The following is a 17,217-nucleotide window of genomic DNA, read 5'->3' on the forward strand; positions in this document are numbered from 1 at the left end:
GATCTTCTATATAGAACAGGGCAGAAATTGTCACTGACTTTTGCATCAAGACTAAAACTTCTGCTTAAAATGCACAGTACAAGTTAAAAAGCCATGAAGATGAATACCGACTTTTGGAACGGCTTTTCTCCAAGGACACGCCAGGTTAGGACTCATCAACTCTGGCAAGAAGATGTGGGTGCTGCTCAGTGGTGTTCTCCAAAAAAGAGATGACCTGTCATAACATCCCAGAGGGAATGGAAATAAGTCCAACAACTGCTGGGACCCATCTCACCCCCTATCGAGCTCCCTTTCCTCACTGGCCGCTTCTAGAAACACAACATCAGGCCAGAAGGGCCTCTGATCTGACTCAGCACACCCATTTTTAATTTATGTTCTTAGTTTTGATTTAAATACTTCATGTGATGGCTAAACTAACACACCTCTGGGGAAACGGGTTCAATGGTTTGATAGCCTTGAGGGTCAAATCTTAGCTCTGGCCTGAACTTGTCTACCTTTAGCTTCCAGTCATTGGATCTCATGATGTCTTTTTCTGTTACACTAATGAAGAGTCTACCATAAGCAATCTTCTTTCCATGTGAACTCTTGTAGAAAATGACCAAGTCTCCTCTTAAACTTGTCCATGAAAAAGTCAGTATTTTAATCTCATTATCAGGCACTTTCTCTTGTAGTATTGTACTTTACTGCCATGAACTGGCTGTTCATCTTGCCTCCCAACCTCTGGCAATTCATGCTGGATGGAGATGGCTCTCTCTCACTCTCTGCCTCTCTCTCCTAGAAGAGGGTATTGCCCATGAAGCAGAGTCAGCAAAATTGGCAGCATATCTGCTCTGGAGATACTCAAGTTCACAAACTGAATATTAACTCAAACGACCATGAAATTCAGCATATGTTTATATTCTGAAGCCCTGGAAGATGAGGAACAGACATGTCCTCTCTTGTTACTTCTACCAGATGGGAGTGGTAACTTCCAGCAGAAGGGAGGTGTAACAGGTGGGAACATTAATCCTTTATTATTACTCAGGCATGACTTGCTGGCAGAATAACTCCAATTCTGTACGACCTCATGCTTTAGGCCTCGAAATATGACCTTGCAACTGCTTATACTAACAAGCTCCTCTGTAAGCAATGAACTTCACCAAACATAGTTTCTTGAGGGTCTGTGTCTTTGGCGCATAATTCTACCTACAGCGGTAACCCGAGGCCTCACCCGCTCCCTTGTAGGCTCTGATACACTCTGTGAAAGAAATGCACGAGCTCAAATCCAGAACTGTGCTTTCTAGCCAAGCAGTAAAAGCAACCATGTGCTGGCTGGCCAGCTGCATAACACCTGCGCTTTGCCTCCCTTTTCGTCTCTCATTGTGTAACTGCTTTTTTTCCCCAAAGTTGTACGAATTTAACCTTCCAAGATTTGTACGTATTTGCAAATATGATTAAGTAGGCCAGCATGTTCAAAAGTCCTTGGAGGTGGAAAGGATGAATGGAAAAGGAAACACCCAGTGCTGCAGTTACTTAAGCCTCATTTCCTTAGGTAAAGAGATAAAAAGATTATTGTGCAGTGTGATCTAGATAACCCTCATCACGTGATCTCTCCTTCTCCATTCACTATCTACTGCTTTTACCAGCAATAATTTCACATTTTATCCCCAAGCATTAGTACACTGAGGAATACTGGACTAAAAACATGTGTGCCTTTGCTCGAAATATTTCATTCTGTTAATTAATTGCTTACATCTATACACTAGCTAGCTTTTAATCTATTTACATCTTACATCTATACACTAGCTAGCTTTTAATCTATTTAATATCTCAACATAGATTTCGCGCAGTAACAGTTTTCAGTCAGAAAGGTCTGCTGCATTTATTGTACGTTTGACAATGCGTTTTTGGGACACTGGGTACACGTTGCCATGCTGGTCCGATGGTTTTACTACATGTTGCCATGTTGGCTGACCAGCTACGCCTTTTGTCGAACTGATCGGTGATCCCAATTCTGCTAAATGTTCCTGCTTTTTTTGAAACGTTGCATGGGCAGATGGGTATCGAAGGCTGGTGTGCCTGCTCCTTCTGTGTGAAACAAACGCAGCACTGAACTCTGCTTATTTGGCAGAAACGCCGCAAGAAGCTGGGGGCAGACCCCCGCTGCAGCCCAGCTGGGGACACGGCACGTCCTCCCTCACGAACACGGCTCCACCTGCAGCCGCCCTCTTTATTCCTCACATCTTGTCATCTCCTCAGTTTACCCGGGTGAAGCGAGGTTTCTTTACCTCATGTAAACGCACAGGGCCATTTTTAATTCCTTCCGATTTAACTGAGGGCGTAAGACCTGCCGCGCCCCCGGCGTGCCAGGTTACCTGGCGGGCAGGGAGACCCGCTCCCGGGGGACAGCGGCCGCGCCCCGGGCGCAGCCGGGGAGCCGGCCCGCAGCAGCAGCCGCTGCCGCAGCCCCGGCCAGCCTCCCCCACCCGCATTTTGCGGGCCTGGCCTCCGGGCGCTGCAAGCCGCGCTGCGCCGCTGCGGGGCCGCCGCCGAGGAAGGGCCGCCGCGGCCCGCAGGCCCGCTCGCCGCGGGAAGGGGCGGGGCCAAGTGCGCAGGCGCGCGGCGGCGGGGCGGCCGTGGTCACGTGGGGCCGGGGCCGGCGGGGCGCCCTCGGCGGCGCGCCGCGCATGCGCGGGGCGGATGTTGCCGCCGCCGTTAGCGCCGCCAGCGCCGGGGCTCTATGGGGAGAACATGGCTCCTTTCCCCGAGGAGGTGGACGTCTTCTCGGCTCCGCACTGGCGGATGAAGCAGCTCGTGGGGCTCTACTGCGACAAGGTAGCGGGCGGCGGCCGCCTCTGCCCCGCTCCCCTGAGGCGGGAGGGAGGGCTGCGGGAGTGCGCAGCTGTCAGCGCCCCGCCGCCCCGGCCCCGGCGGCAACTTCTCCTCGCCGCTGCCGCGGGGCTCCCGGGCGCTCCCGCCCTTCCGCTGCGGGCAGCGGGGCTGGCGGTGCCGCCTTCCCCGCCGCGCCCCACGCCCTCCCTCGGCCCCTTCAGGGCCGGGCCGGGGCTCCCCTCGCTTCTCCTGCCGGCCCCCGGCGGGGCGTCCCGCTCGCTTCAGCTCGGAGGAGCGGCGCTTCTTGGCGGGGACCGCGCCTTCCCGCCGCCTTCCCCCTCGCCGGGCCGCGGGGGCGGGGGGCGCCGGCGCTCAGCCCCCACCCCGGACCCGCTGGGGAGCGGGCGGCGGGGCCGGCCGCGGCGGAGCAGCCGCCCCCGTTCCGGCGCGGGCTGGGGGTGGGCGCCCCCGGGCCGCGCAGCGCCGTGGTGCTGGGGAGGGCGGCAGGCGGGCGGGCGGCGAGCCCCGGCGATAGCCGCTGGCAGGCAGGACACCGGTGCTGCGCATCGTGCTCGGTAGCGGCCAGCGAGCGGCTCTGCTTGCGTTTAACTGGCGAGTAGCTTCAGGATACCCTAGGTAGGGGTTTTTCACTTTAAATATATATAATTTTACTCGTGGACAAAAGTAATTTTTATTGTTGCGTCAGCGTACTTAGTAATCAAGGCTGATGTGTCACCTGAAAGGCAAACTTTGCTGCTGCAGCAGCTTTGAGTGCAAGGGAAGGGTCTCAGGCAAATACTTAAAGCCAGCACTCATACTGAAAGAAGTAGTGCCTCCCTCTCTGTGCATAAATGGCTGTTTGGAGAACCAGATTGGCTAGCAGACATTTAAAAGAAGGGTGAAGTTACATGAGAGATGGTATAATAGCTTACTGCTGCCAGCGGGACAGGGGAGCTCTGCTTCCTTCCCCTGTTTTCCACATGCCACCTTGTACTGCGCTGGGGCTCACCGGGTCCCTTGTGTGAGCCTGTTCAGTTTGCTCATCGGGTAAAGAAAACGTGAGTTGTTCTTTGCTGGATTAGCTAACTGAACAGGCTGAGCAGAGGGTCTGTGGGGAGGAGAAGGTGAGACCTTGTGTAATTTCGCGTTGCTTTTTTATCTGCAAGTGCATTTGCAGTTAACTTTATTTTTAATCTGTGGCAGTATGAAAGCTGGTGATACCTTAACAGAGCGGATTTTACATGAAGGGAAGCAAACACCTGTGACTCTTCTCCCCCCGGCCCCCAGCAGCAGTATTAGCATATCATTGACAGCAACTGAACAGGTTTTGTTTGACCCTCCAGATATTGTAATCTTTTGGATTTTGTTCCTAGAGAAGCATTTCTGTCACTTTTATTGAGCCTCCCACAAAGTTTTGACCAAATTTACCGTGACTTGGTAAAAATAAAACTGCCTGGGCAGGAATGGTTGGTTTTCGTAAATACTGGCAAATTTCATTAAAACTACTCAGTTCGCAATGAACGTAATATCTCATTTTCTAAAAATTTTTATACAGGAGTTTGCTTGCTTCCTTTTTCTTCTGAAGAAGTGCAAGCATGAATGAATGGCGCTTTTTTTAAGTATTCAATCTTGCATCCTTGAACCCTGTTTCAGAACTTGGAGACTGTGCCTGGCCTATGACCTTTATATTGGAGTAATGCTAACTTTGCATCAGAAAAAGCTCTGAACTGTGTTTGACTTTCCTTCTTGTGTGGTTGAGATGCTGTAATTAGATAAGACTGTAGTTCTGCTTACATGGCAATTATAATCTGTAAAGCCATGCTTTTTATAAATTTAGTTTGTCCTTGAGGAGTCTTTAATTTTGTGAATTGCACGTTACCTGCTGTTCCTCATGGTCCCTGTACACTGTAATATAGTCGCTATCTGTTAGCGGCTGAATTTAGCAAATTCCACCAAATGTTAGTGAGGGTGAAATGGGCACATCTGTGCTTTGCTTTTCAGGAGAACAACGATAATGTTACTGATGGGTAAAGTATGTAGGTACTTAAATAATCCTTTAGGACAGAGAGAGACAGTTGATCTTGTTCTTCTAGGACTTAATGTGAGACAGAACAGTGAATCAGACATTTAAGATGTTTGGTGCGTTGCTAAAGTTATTGTACTTCTTTTTTAACTGTTGCTAGTAGAAATCTCACCATACATTTGCTGCATTCTTAAATGGCATTCTTACCTGCATTGTACACAGTGCCCTAGACTTGGATAATAAAAATACCTAAAATTCTGTTTAGTAAGGAAACCCACAAAGTTGTCAAATCTGTTGCCTACTCTGATGATAGTAGATTCTTTAGGTCCTCAGAGGATGTACCCCCCTGTAGGCAGTGGAATGCTACAGCAGACAGTCTTTATAGTTAAAATGCTTCTCCTAATGCCTGACGTCATCTTTGCTACAAATAGAGCAGATTCTGTTTTCCTATCTCTAGTGAACTGTTCTTCGTTTTCAGAAAGATCTTGTGCTGATTTGCAAATTGTCGCCATGCCCTCCATCTTAGTTATCTGTTTTCTGGCCTAAGCGAACTGGTACGTTCTCCTTCACCATATGGGTCACGCTTTCTGCACCTCAGTGTACTTGTTGCTTTTGTCAGGACTAAGCTGCCGTTCCCTAACAGTTTAAGCTATCTGACTGCGCTGTTACGACTGCGTGCCTTTCTTGCTCCCACCGGCACTTGAAGTGACTCACAAAGGCTCTAAGCTGGCAGAAAACATTTTCTTTTTTCTGAAGCGGTGTAGTTTTTCTGCTGATGTGGTGCTGCCAGTAAGCACTGGTCGGATGAGTACTGAAGCCAACGCGAGGCAGAGGGTGGGACCGTGACAGCCAGCAACTAGATTGGCTTAAGCTACTGTGAAACCTCAGCCTAATTATGTCTATGTTTTCCTGAAATCTGTTGTGCAAAACGGGACACTGCTGGTGTTGAGTAGAGCAGATGTGTTTTGGATGTGTTATTCTGCGAGGTCTTTTTTTTTTTTTTTAACAGCAGCAGGCTTGCTTTGTGCTTCTGTATAATCCCATGCTTCTCTGAGGACTGATACTCAAATTTGCTTTCGTATTTGTCATTAAGACTTTACCCTATATATAGAAGTATGTACTTGTCCAAGTCAGCACATCGGTGTCCAGTAGAGACCGTTTCTGTTGTCGTATTATGATCCTGTGTTTCCCGCACTTGAGAATGTGCCACTTGTCTATTACCAGCTTTCCTGCTTTCCCAGCTGTGGCTGAAAGTATTGTATCTGTTATGAAGCAGCACAGATTTCAACTGATCATGTATTGAAAATCCCATTTTGGTTTGGCTGGAAACATTGGTAGCTATGGCTTGAGAGCACTATTTGCAAGTGCTTGAGCTACCCTGTGATTTCCTGTAGACTGTATTAGGTTATATATATATCCTGTATTAGTTTTCTGTAAGGCAAAACAGTATCAAAAACCTCAGAGAAATCATGATCTGTAACATGTATCATCTTCCTCTTAAGTAGTTTCGTTATCTTATCCAAAGGAAATCAGATTCTTTTTTCTAAACAAATCTGTGCTGGCCGATTGTTACTTGATTAGCTTCAAGATCAGGGCTGCTCAAGTAGCAGACTCTGGTCTAGATATACACTGCGATTAAATTTTGGCTGGGCCTTCTCCAGGGACAAGACACTTGGTATTGCTGGATGGGGTTTCAAACTTCCTGCTGTCTTGTGGAGTTACGGCAGCTGAAGAGTATGTTTTCAAACCTTTGTGTTATAGAATTACCCAGCAAGTTGAGGCTGCTTTAGGAAAAGGAATAGGAAAAACAGTCATGCTCTAAACACTGTAATGCAGTTATTGGTGATTGACAGCTTATTCTCTTGTCTTTCTGTCCACCGCTCAAAACTAACTTGAGACTTCATATTGTGACTGAGTGGATCTAACAACTAGCTGCTGCTGGAAGGGTTAATTGTTGATTATATCCTCTGTGCGTGTCTGCCCCCTTGGTGAGCAGCTAGTTCATCTAGTGCACTGAAGCGAAAGGTGATTCAGTAAAACCGGCTCACTAAGAGGTCAAACGAGCTCCAGAACCAGGTTGACAGTGTGGGAGGAGGGAACAGGACTAACCATTGCAGAAGTAAACAGCTGCTTTAATAGCTCAGCTTTATTGTGAAACCTTTGGGTGTTTGATCAAAAACATGTGAGGCCCTTTTTCTGTTTGCCTGACTTCGGTCTTCTGTGATCTCACCTTTCTACAACAGATCTCTGCAGTTATTTCTCATGGTTCAGTAATTACTTCGGCTAGTTCTTCCAGGAAATTTGGATCAATTTTGTCATGTTCTGCTGACTTGAATGCATTGAACTTGTATAAATATTTAACTAGTATTTTTCTTTTCTAGCCTATACTTCTGGCTCCTTGTTAAAAACTGATTGCCATAAATATTTTTCCTAATTAACTTCCTTATGAACACTTGAGCAAAGAAGACATTTAATTTTGCTGTTGTCATCTCTGCCTTTCCTGTTAAATAGTTGACTTAAAGTATCCCTTTTCTTCTTTTATCTAAGTATATATAGACTTTTTTTGCTGTTTTTCTGTGTCCTCAGTCCTCCTCGTTTGAAGTCTAAATGGCGTTCTGTTCTACTTACCTGCAGTGATAAGTTCCTGTTATTTTTGTAGCATTCTTTTCAAAACTTCCATATAGCTAAAAAGTTCCTCTCTTTATTTCCTAATAGTGGTTTCTTTTGATAACTCGCATTTCTCTTTAACCTTTGTGTCTACTTCAATAGCCTTCTGTTGCGCTTCAGTTGTTTCTCTTCCTTCTTTGGCCACTGCTGAAGAGAATGAATTGTTTTCATGTGTTAAATTTGTGATGTTCAACTCCAATATCCTTAATGTAAGAAACATTTTAGGAGTGAAAAATACTCCTGAATTAAGCTGAATTGATGTTGTAAAGCATTGGGCAAGGAATTAGATGACCACACTGTGATTACACTTTTTGTGGCAGCAAGGGGGACTGAAATCTGAAAAATTAGGCAAATTAAGATAAGTCTTCTGTTTCTAATCAACACTTGTTGATTAAAGCTTTCATTCTACTTTTGAAATCCCTTTTCAGTATTTTGGTACACTGCCATTCATTTTCCAGTGCTGCTTCAAATATGTATGTGTTGATTTAGAAATTCATAGTATTTGGTTATTACCAATTAACATTCTGTAGCATTGAGCACTTGCCTTCACTTATGTTTAGAATGAATAAAGAGCTACTTGGGATGCTTAGTGTTAGTAAGTCTGCAAACGTTGGGCTATGCTATGCTATTACTACAGGCAGAAGATGGAAGGAAACAACCTCCTCATTAGCATCCAGAGACAGGTGAGCAATTTGCTGTCCATGCCTCTGACTATTTCATCAGAGACTTTACCAGGCATCTTTCCATCTTAGCTTCTGGGTGCTGAATAGTTCAGTAACTTCTTGCTATACCTATTGGGAAAGAAAAGCTTTGAATTAATTTTTCATGCAGAAGAATGTTTGGAAGATGAATCCGGAAGTGACAATATGTTTTAAATATCTACATTTTGAAGCAAATGCATTTTAAGTAAGGTGCCAAAGGAAGTCTGAAATGGGGGACAACAGTGATAAAACATGTTTGGAGTTTAAGTGAGGCTCTTCAGACTTGCATAGCAATTTTGCTCCTTTTTCAGGATGCTTTTAGCTCTTGTTGCCACCTCAAAACTTCTCTCTATTTCTTTATTTTTGTATAGCAAAACGCCTATTTTTTCGTACCTATTAGATGCTTTGTCCTTTTGTCTCTCTTTTTTGCCTTCGTAAGAAAAACCTGAGGGTATTTTCTTATGCCAGACACAGTAGCAGGGTTTTTTCCAAGTAATTGCTTAGCACCTATTTTTGCCTTCGAATTGTAGGAAAAAAGTTTTCTGTTCACCCTTCACATGTTGCTCTGATCTTTTGTACTCTCTTCCGGCCTGCTCTGGAGAACAGTAATAACCCACCTTTGCCTTTCTCTGCTTTAAGCAACGGCAATTTATTCTCTCCTACTCTGGGACACAAAAAAAGAAAAAAAGAGAAAATGAAGCCTTCTAAAAAGTTAGAGACTGTAATTAGTGTGGATCAGTGTTCGTACAGGTTTTATGCAGCTATCCTAGGATATGTTTTAACTGATTAAATAGAGCATATGTTGTAATTCTTGAGAGACTTGGCTTTTGATTTGTTTTTGCACTTAGTGCCCAAGGTGGATTAAGCTGGAGTGGTAAATTTTTCCAGTGCCCAGCTTCGGTTGTGTCAGGAAACTGCAGTGAGACTGGTGCAGAGGGGCAAAAGCATTTTTGCGATGTTTGCAGTTTGTGAGTTACTGCAGTGGGAGAGTGGAGAGGAGCCTCCAGGCTGCTGTTATTTCACTCATGGGACTTAAAATCTCTCCTGACAGAAGGCCAAAAGGCCAGGTCTTAGCAGGAATCTATCTGTGTGAGGATATAAGACAGGAAAGAAGTCTTCTGCAGCATCTAGAGTGAATATGAGAAATGCTGTGACACATGCCTAAATAACAGCATCATTGCAAGTGTTCATCGTGCTTTCATTTGAGGCCTTCGTATTTCATATCCTTACTAGATTTTTCTTTAATGTTTTGTTGGGTTCATCTCTGCAGACCTGGTGACAGCCTGTGTCCCTTCATCCCTGGTGGGCTCCTACTTGTGGAAGCCACATGGTAGGGGAGGCTCAGCTGGTTTTACCGGTGTTTCCTGAGCTGTGCTTTGTGCTACAGTCCCCAAGGGGGTCTGACACTTGTAGCAATGGCATCGCTGAGAATCTTGGTGCAGTCAGTCCTGTATTGTTATTTACATCTCTTTGTGAAAAGCCCTTCATGATTCAAAAACTGATCTACAGGTGTTCATTAGGCAAAATTAACACGTATGCAGTGCAAGAGAGTGATAGGAAAGCCCCAACAAAAATGAAAATACAGCATTTTGTTCCCAAGTCCACTGTGCTCTTATGTTTGGCATTTATCAGCTTGACCTTAGCCTTTCAAAATATAGAGAGTACAAGATTTTGCGTGCCCTGTTGTCTGTGCTCTTTGAAAACCAAAATAATTTTGTCTGGCTTAATCTTTGAGTTCATACAGTGTTTGTTGTGGGTTTTTTTGTTTTGTTTTTTTTTTTCTTTTTGGAAGGCTATTTCAAGATTTTAGTTAAGCTGCAAAACAACTGATGAGATTACACAGAGGACAGGATTATATAGAAAAGAAGACAGATGGGCACATGAAAGTTTTGGATTTCTTGTTGAGTTCTGCCAGATCCTGTCCTGCCTGCCTGCCTTACTAATTACTATTATTTTGGGTTGACCCACAGCCAAGAAAATCACCCAGGGTAGAAAACCTGTATTACTCCTCTGATTTAAGGCTTCATACATCCGAACTGGAGCATGAAGTAATTTAGCTAATTCTCTTACTGTTCACCTCGAATACCTCTACATAAAGATAAGCCAAGGAGCAGGTGACACTGAGAGGACAGTCATCCTTTTTGCTAGGCTGTCTCGGCACTGTAGTTCTTCCTTGGGGACAGTATAAACTGAGCTTCTTGTTGTGGATTCCTAAGTAAGGCATGGCACGTAACTGGCTGTCACTGCAGGCTGTCTGTCAGGCTAGCGCACTGACCCAGGGGAAAAATGAACCCACTAAAAAGGCCCAACTTCTTACTGGATCAGTACACCAAATGGGTTCATCTTGCAACTGCGTAATCGCTAGAGCATATTCCAGGGAAGTGGTAGGAATGTACAGCTGGAAGCAGGGGCAGGGCTGCTGCTTCTGGGTGTTTCCTCCTCCATCCCCACCCCCTAATTTACAGCAGATTAAGTATAACATGAAACTGCATGCTCTTGGTGTCGACACAGGCACACCTTGTTATGGTCTTTGTCCCTCCATTTTCTTTCTTGTAAGATTGAGATAGGAACTTGGACTCTGCAGAGAAACTGTCCTTTGAATTTTAGTGCTATCACGTATGCGAAGTGATAATACCTACAAATATAAGAGTGAAAAGTTGTAGCTGACTAGTAATGCTATGCTATTTTTTTTTTTTTTCCTGGTGCTATTCTATTGTAGAAATACTAGGTTTTTTTAATCAAAGTGGTCTGCCAGCTCCATAATGAAAAAGATTTTACTATTTTTTTTTTAGTGAGTTTTAAATCTGCTGCCTTAACTAGTGGTAGAAATCTAGTCTGCATTGATCATCAGGAATACTATATCTTTATTTCACCTCCAGTGGCAATCAGCTGCTTCTGTAGGTCTTAATGAACACAGTGGTTACACATGGAAAGCAGAATATGTAGGAGTGACCTACCAAAAATGTTAGTTGTGATGATACATGAAAAGGAAGAAAAATTGCCTTAAATTTTTTTTTTAGATTCCAGACTGAATTTTTGGGGTTAGTGGTTGTTCAGAAGTTACAGGTGCTGATGGGGAAACCCTTCATTTGAAATAAAGCAGTTTGTGAATTTGTAGCCACTTTTAACTTCTTTAACCATGAGCAATTATTCCATTTTAAATTCGTGAAATCTTTGGGCAGAGGGGAAAAATAAATTTTCCCTTTCCTGTTCTCTTTCGTCATATTTTTGTTGTTTTCCAGCTTGTAGTTGGGAGTAAAGAGATACATGTAACTGGGAAAGTTAGCACACAGCATAGCCTTTGCTTACTGCTGTGCTAGTCTGATAAGAGCAGTGTACTACTTTATTCCCGTTTTCTACTTTCTCCTTGTCAGTTAATAGTATGCTTGGATATTTTTAAGGAAGAAGCAAACCTTTTCCATTCATTAAATGTATTTTTGGCATAGACTATAAAATAACTGTTGCAGTTTACTCACTGTAAACTAACATTTCTGGAAAATTAATTTTCTTCTTCTAGGAAGACATTTTCTCATACTGGCAGGTAGGTAAAACACTTCCAGAAACCAAGTAATACTGTGTTTTGTTTGGTGATTTAATTAGCAGTCTTGAGCTTTCTTATTTATTCACAACATTTTGGATAGAAATATCTCTGTCTTCATCTGACAGAAAGTTTCATTTTTTTTTAATGAAAGCACTAAAGCCACAAAGGAGATGCAAGAGTTCAGTGTATGAGTGCCATGAACATGAAGCACTGCATAAATAGCAATTACTGTTAATCTTGCCAGTATTGTCATCTTGTTCTTGAAGCACAAAAATGAAATAATAGCTTACAGTAAGGAAGGGTGTGTGTTTGCTACATCTCTGTACATTTATCTTGACCATGTTAATGTCTCTGTTGTAGTCCAGTGGAGTTGGGCATTCAGTGAAAACTGGTGTATGATTGAGCTACAAAGATTTTTTTTTTTCCCAAGCATAGCTATTCTTTAATTGCATAATTTGAAGCTTAAAAAAAAGATAATCCATCAAGTGATTTCTTAAATCAGAGTTACTATTTTTTCCTGCAAAGGAAGGATGGAATTACCTGATCTTGAATCAATGGCAGAAAAATTCTAAGATCTACTTCTTAAGAATCCTAATACAAGTTTACACATTGCTCTCAACCCTGATGAAAAATCGGTATTTCTAATTTTTATTTCAGTCTTGATTTTAAGTATTGCATACTGCAAAACCCCTAAATTGACCAGTTAAGTACAAAGAACTTGAGAGGAAAACAGCAGTTTTAGGTTAGCATGACTATCTCCTTGTCATGATGTTAATTGGAAATAATTTTCGTACATTTTGTGACCTTGTGCTTTACTTCAAGTTGGCATCACACTGGCCCTTGGATTATTGATGTCCCTTCCCCAGTTTACATGAAATAAAGTTGATGTATGGTGTGGGTTTTTTTTTTAAGGGTTTAATAAATAAAGTTAATACTGAGTTTAACATCTCCTGTCTACTTCAGAGACCTTTGGCTGATGCAGGCATGCTCTAGAAGGGTTTCAGACACAATTTGCAATGCGATTGTCTGTTGTTTGGCCTGTTGCTCAGGCTTTTTGGATTATATAGAATTCTTAAATTTCACGAGGCTTCAGGAGGAACCACAACTGTTTGTCTTGTGGTACGGCTCCTCAATTCGAGTTTGCATTCCAAACACAAAACCAGTTGTGCTGTAACTTAGTTGTTTAGTGTCTTCAAAAGTCCAGAAAGCTCCCAGGTATCTCTGACGCCTGTGGCTGTGATAATCGGTTTAGTGTGGTGTGTTTTAAGCCTGCTCAGGGATCACACATGCACTGTGCTTTATATTTTTGACCAGTCAGCAAATATCTTTAATACAATCCATCTCCTCCTCCTTGCCATTCTCTTGGGATTCTCTGTCCAAGTTCGGGGGGTGGTGGTTTTCTTTTTGCACTACTAAACTCCTGCACTAGTTTTCCTTGTGTAGAGCTGGTGAAAAGTGGACCTCGGAGTCTAGCAGCTGCTGTCTGTTAATAGTCTTGGTCCCCCAACATAAGACTTCATCAGTCCTGGTAATGAAATTACAGATCTGACCGAGTGACTTTGTTGCTAGGCTACCTGTCCTCTGAAAAACCAGTTTTGCTCAGCTTCAGCTGACCTTTTTAATGTACCAATTGCTGATTCAAGTACAGTCATTAAACTTCAATATCCTCTCCATAGTTCCTAATCTCTTGGATATCTGCCGGAAGCCTCAGTAGCAGACACGAATGTGCAAGCATTTCATGTTACAATGGCTTCTATAACAATACGTTTATAACAGGAATTCTTAAATTGGATGCACAAATGGATTCCTCATGTATTCCAGATTTGTGGATGATAATAGGTAGGTTCAACAGAAGTTTGAGTCCTGAAAAGATTTTGAGTCAGGAGGATGAGAAGGTGCTATTTTGTATCAGAACTAATTTTGTGATTTTTTTTTTTTTTTTTTAACCCAACAGCAAAATACAATAGTTTTGTCTAACCTTCCTGTTACACACTTTGGTAGCCTTAAGTTTTTATGTCAATTAAAATGCCAAGCATTTGGGAGCAAATGGGATTCTTGGGGAAAAGGGTTTTTGGGGGCTGACTTCAGGTATTGTAGATCCTCATGGGTAGAATGAACAATTTTGAGACCGTCCTTGCTCAAGAGAAATGCCACGTTAGAAACCAAACTTCACCATTATTGAGGTCTGAATCACAAATGGCTGGAAGTGGGGAGGCTATCCTGAAGATGTATTTCTGCACCCATCTCCTGTGCTTGTTCAGCCTTCTGCTTTTCAGTGTGGGAAGTCCAGCCTGCAGTTTCACCTAGTACCCCTGCTCTGTGTATTGCATTCTCCGAGCTTAGCATGGGATAGAAATGGTCTTCAGAGCCAAGATCTTTTCCCTTTGTGATACGCGCATAACAATGCATGCCTCAGATCCTAACACAGCGCATCACAAACATACAAATTTTTTCTGACTTCTCAATAGTTGGTCTAAAAGATACTGAGGGGAGAAAAAAAAAAAACCACCTTAACTTTGCCCTATTTTCTACCTCCGCTGAGGCTAAGTAAATGTGTTTTTTCCATAATGGCAGTCATTTTGTTCGTATGTACAGCATGTAAGGTACGGTAGGCGCAGCCGAGCTGGAGTTGCGTAAGTGCTTGGCAGATGTCCAGCGTGTTTCGGCTGCATTGCCAGTGGTTGCCAGGAAGTGGCAATGCAGTGTCAGGATGAGTAAGTGCATTTAGGTTTTGGGGGTTTTTTTTGTTTTGTTTTTTTTTTAAGTGATAGAAGTTTTAGATATCTCAATTTATGGTTATTTTTGATGTAAGTAAGTATTACATATGAACATGTAAGTCTCAGGTTCCCATTTCTAGTAAAACCCTTAGATTCCAGAATCTTTGTGAACTAAAATACTTCTGAATACTCCAGTGGCTTGTTTTCTGAATTAAATTAAAATATTTCTATTTTTAGAATACTTGCTCTTGTATATTGCTGTAGGCTATGGTTCTTGAAGCTGCACGTGGAATAAAGCATAAGAATGGTAAAAATTCTGCTTTTCGACATTGACCAAAGACAAATGCGGTTTTAAAACGTTACTAATGGTGACTGTTTGTATGCCTGTAAAACTGGCGCTACTGTGTAACCTAGAACTTTGTGCTGTCTGATTTGTTGGTTCTCGATCCATTGGGAACTTTTTCCAACAGCTGGTATAGTTTGTATTCACTTGGTAGGACTCAGTGTTCCTTGTGGATAATACGTCCCTAAAGGTGGGCTCAGGGGCCTATGATAGTGGCTGCTTAGTAAGGACTAAAATGTAGATCTGGGAAAGTGGCAAAGCCTTTCAGTTACCTGCTGGGCTGGGGAGATTGCATTGATTTCTACCAGGAAATGTTTCCACATTTGTTTATCTCAAGGTTACACAAGATTGGTTTATGTTCCTTAGAAACAGCTTTGGTTTTACTGGCTTCTTAAAGCTAATGAGATAACCGCATTGTTCTCTCAAGGATGATCTTCCTTTAAAAAGTTATCCTGCTACTTTGCTGTTTTCTTAAGCTCTGTTCATTCATGTGGAATGAGACAGTTGCCTTCAGAATTTGTGTGATTAAATGTAACAGGCTTTTCTTTACAATGTGCATTATTGCATATATTATGCTTTGTTAAGCTTCTGTAGTTATCTTATCATTAGTTCCTTGTGATATTTCTAAAATCCATAGCTTCATTTTTTTTTTTTTTTTTCCTTCAGAGCCTGTGGTGGGAAATGCAGTTAGTGGCTGCTGGAAACCAGAGAGTTGTGCAGTTAAATCCCTTAGTTTACTTAAACCTCATTCACAAAGCCCAACATTGTTGTAAAACTGTTCTGTTAACTTTTTTGGGGGAGTTAACAGAACTGGAGTGTGAATGGCTTACTGTTTTCCTGAACTGTAAAAGGAAACGTACGTGAAATGACCATGCGTGATGAGTTTTTACAAGTTTTAGAACAAGTTTGAGGGCTTTATGTAGAATTTGTGTCAGTTCTTGTTAACAAATAAAAATCAAATCGCAAGGCCGTCATGAAGGTTAAAATAATTATGAATTCTGTGAATAATTTCAGAAGTCATATTAATAGGGATATTATATAAATGTTTGTTAATCTGTAGTATTCAAGTGCCAATATTAATTCTGCCCACTTCTGGAAGAAGTTGTGTTAAATTATATTTTAATGCACCAATTAGATAAGTTACAGGAAAGTTACTATTCAAATAGAAGACTAGCTTGTGTATTCCTATCTACGCACTTGAATCTCTGATTTTTACTTATTGCGCTTGAAAATTGGAATTAAAAGCATTCATTATTTTTGATGTCTTTGAAGTGAGTTGCTCAGTGCAGATTCAATTTTTATTTTTGCTAGTTTTCTTTATAAAACTGAAGGTTTTAATCTTTTATATTATAAGTAATGTGAGCAGTGAATAACAGGAGCCTAATACCTGTTCTAAGGATTTAACTTGACGTGATTTTCATTGATTTTTTTATGAGCTTTTCTTTCTTCTAGCTTTCCAAGACCAACTTCTCCAACAACAATGATTTTCGGGCTCTTCTGCAATCTCTTTATGCCACATTCAAGGAATTTAAAATGCATGAGCAGATTGAAAATGAGTGTATCATTGGTTTACTTCAGCAACGTAGCCGGACAGTGTACAATGTGCACTCGGACAACAAGCTCTCAGAGATGCTTAGCCTTTTTGAGAAAGGGTTAAAGAATGTAAAGGTAAGTAGACTATAAGAAGGACTTGTGTCCTAGGGAAAACATGCTGTGATTACATATTGGTTTGCCTCAACTTTTCTTAATACTCTCTACAAATAAACTAAGGAGGAAGAAGAAACATTTGTGGTGTCCTGATACCGTCGTGAAAACTTTCCTGTCTGAAACACGAATTTTTTTGCCATTCATCACAGTTACTGAATGTCAAGTAAAAACTCTTTTCAGAGGTGCATCTTGTGTCACAAGTTCATCACTGCATAATTGGAGGTGTTTTGGAGAGACAACATGGAAGTCTCAAATACAAAGACTGCTCTGCTAATTCGTCAAAACTGCTTCTGACTACGGAAATAATGTTTTTTATTAATTTGTTAGGAAACCCTGAGTAACTTTTTTTGTGGCACATAGCATTGTATTATTGTTGCAAATGGAGATGATTACTGGACAAAAAAAAAGGCAAGCATTGTTTTAGTCTGTTAGTGAGTCATGTACTCCTTCCAGTAATGTGTTGCTCAGTAATGCTGTCAATGTTCCAGTCCTCAAGAAACTCTGAATGTTATTTCTCCAGCTGGCTTTTTCACAGCTTAAAGTTGTTAAATTCTTCTCCAGTAGAATCCTGCTTGAATTCTGCTGTGTCTTTCCTCTGGGGTACTCAACTCCCTCTTCCTGCGCTTGAAGAGCTGTAGTCTCCAGTAATAATTTTTCATCCCATATTACATTCCTATTACACACGGTCCATATTTTCAGTAAGAAAA

The 17,217-nt window shown here is 42.2% G+C and overlaps 1 protein-coding gene across 8 annotated transcripts in view; it reads left to right on the forward strand.

Annotated features, from left to right (window-relative positions):
- Nucleotides 1-2,650: 2,650 nt before the first annotated feature.
- FBXL5 (F-box and leucine rich repeat protein 5) overlaps nt 2,651-17,217 on the forward strand; it is a 37,843-nt gene continuing 23,276 nt past the window's right edge. For 5 of the 8 annotated variants that reach the window (XR_014228528.1, XR_014228529.1, XM_082315387.1 and 2 more), the window contains exons 1-2: nt 2,651-2,814; nt 16,256-16,471. Coding sequence is in view for 6 of the 8 variants with exons in the window: in XM_082315387.1 (XP_082171513.1) it covers nt 2,680-2,814; nt 16,256-16,471 (351 nt within the window). In the remaining 2 variants the exon portion in view is untranslated. Of the gene's footprint in view, nt 2,815-3,309; nt 3,448-14,694; nt 14,768-15,538; nt 15,660-16,255; nt 16,472-17,217 lie in introns of those variants that run through there. The other 3 variants (XM_082315391.1, XM_082315389.1, XM_082315392.1) reach the window with 3 other exon arrangements.

This window comes from Platalea leucorodia (genome assembly GCF_965183815.1).
Source record: "Platalea leucorodia genome assembly, chromosome: 6".
In the NCBI taxonomy this organism is placed as follows: Eukaryota; Metazoa; Chordata; class Aves; order Pelecaniformes; family Threskiornithidae; genus Platalea; species Platalea leucorodia.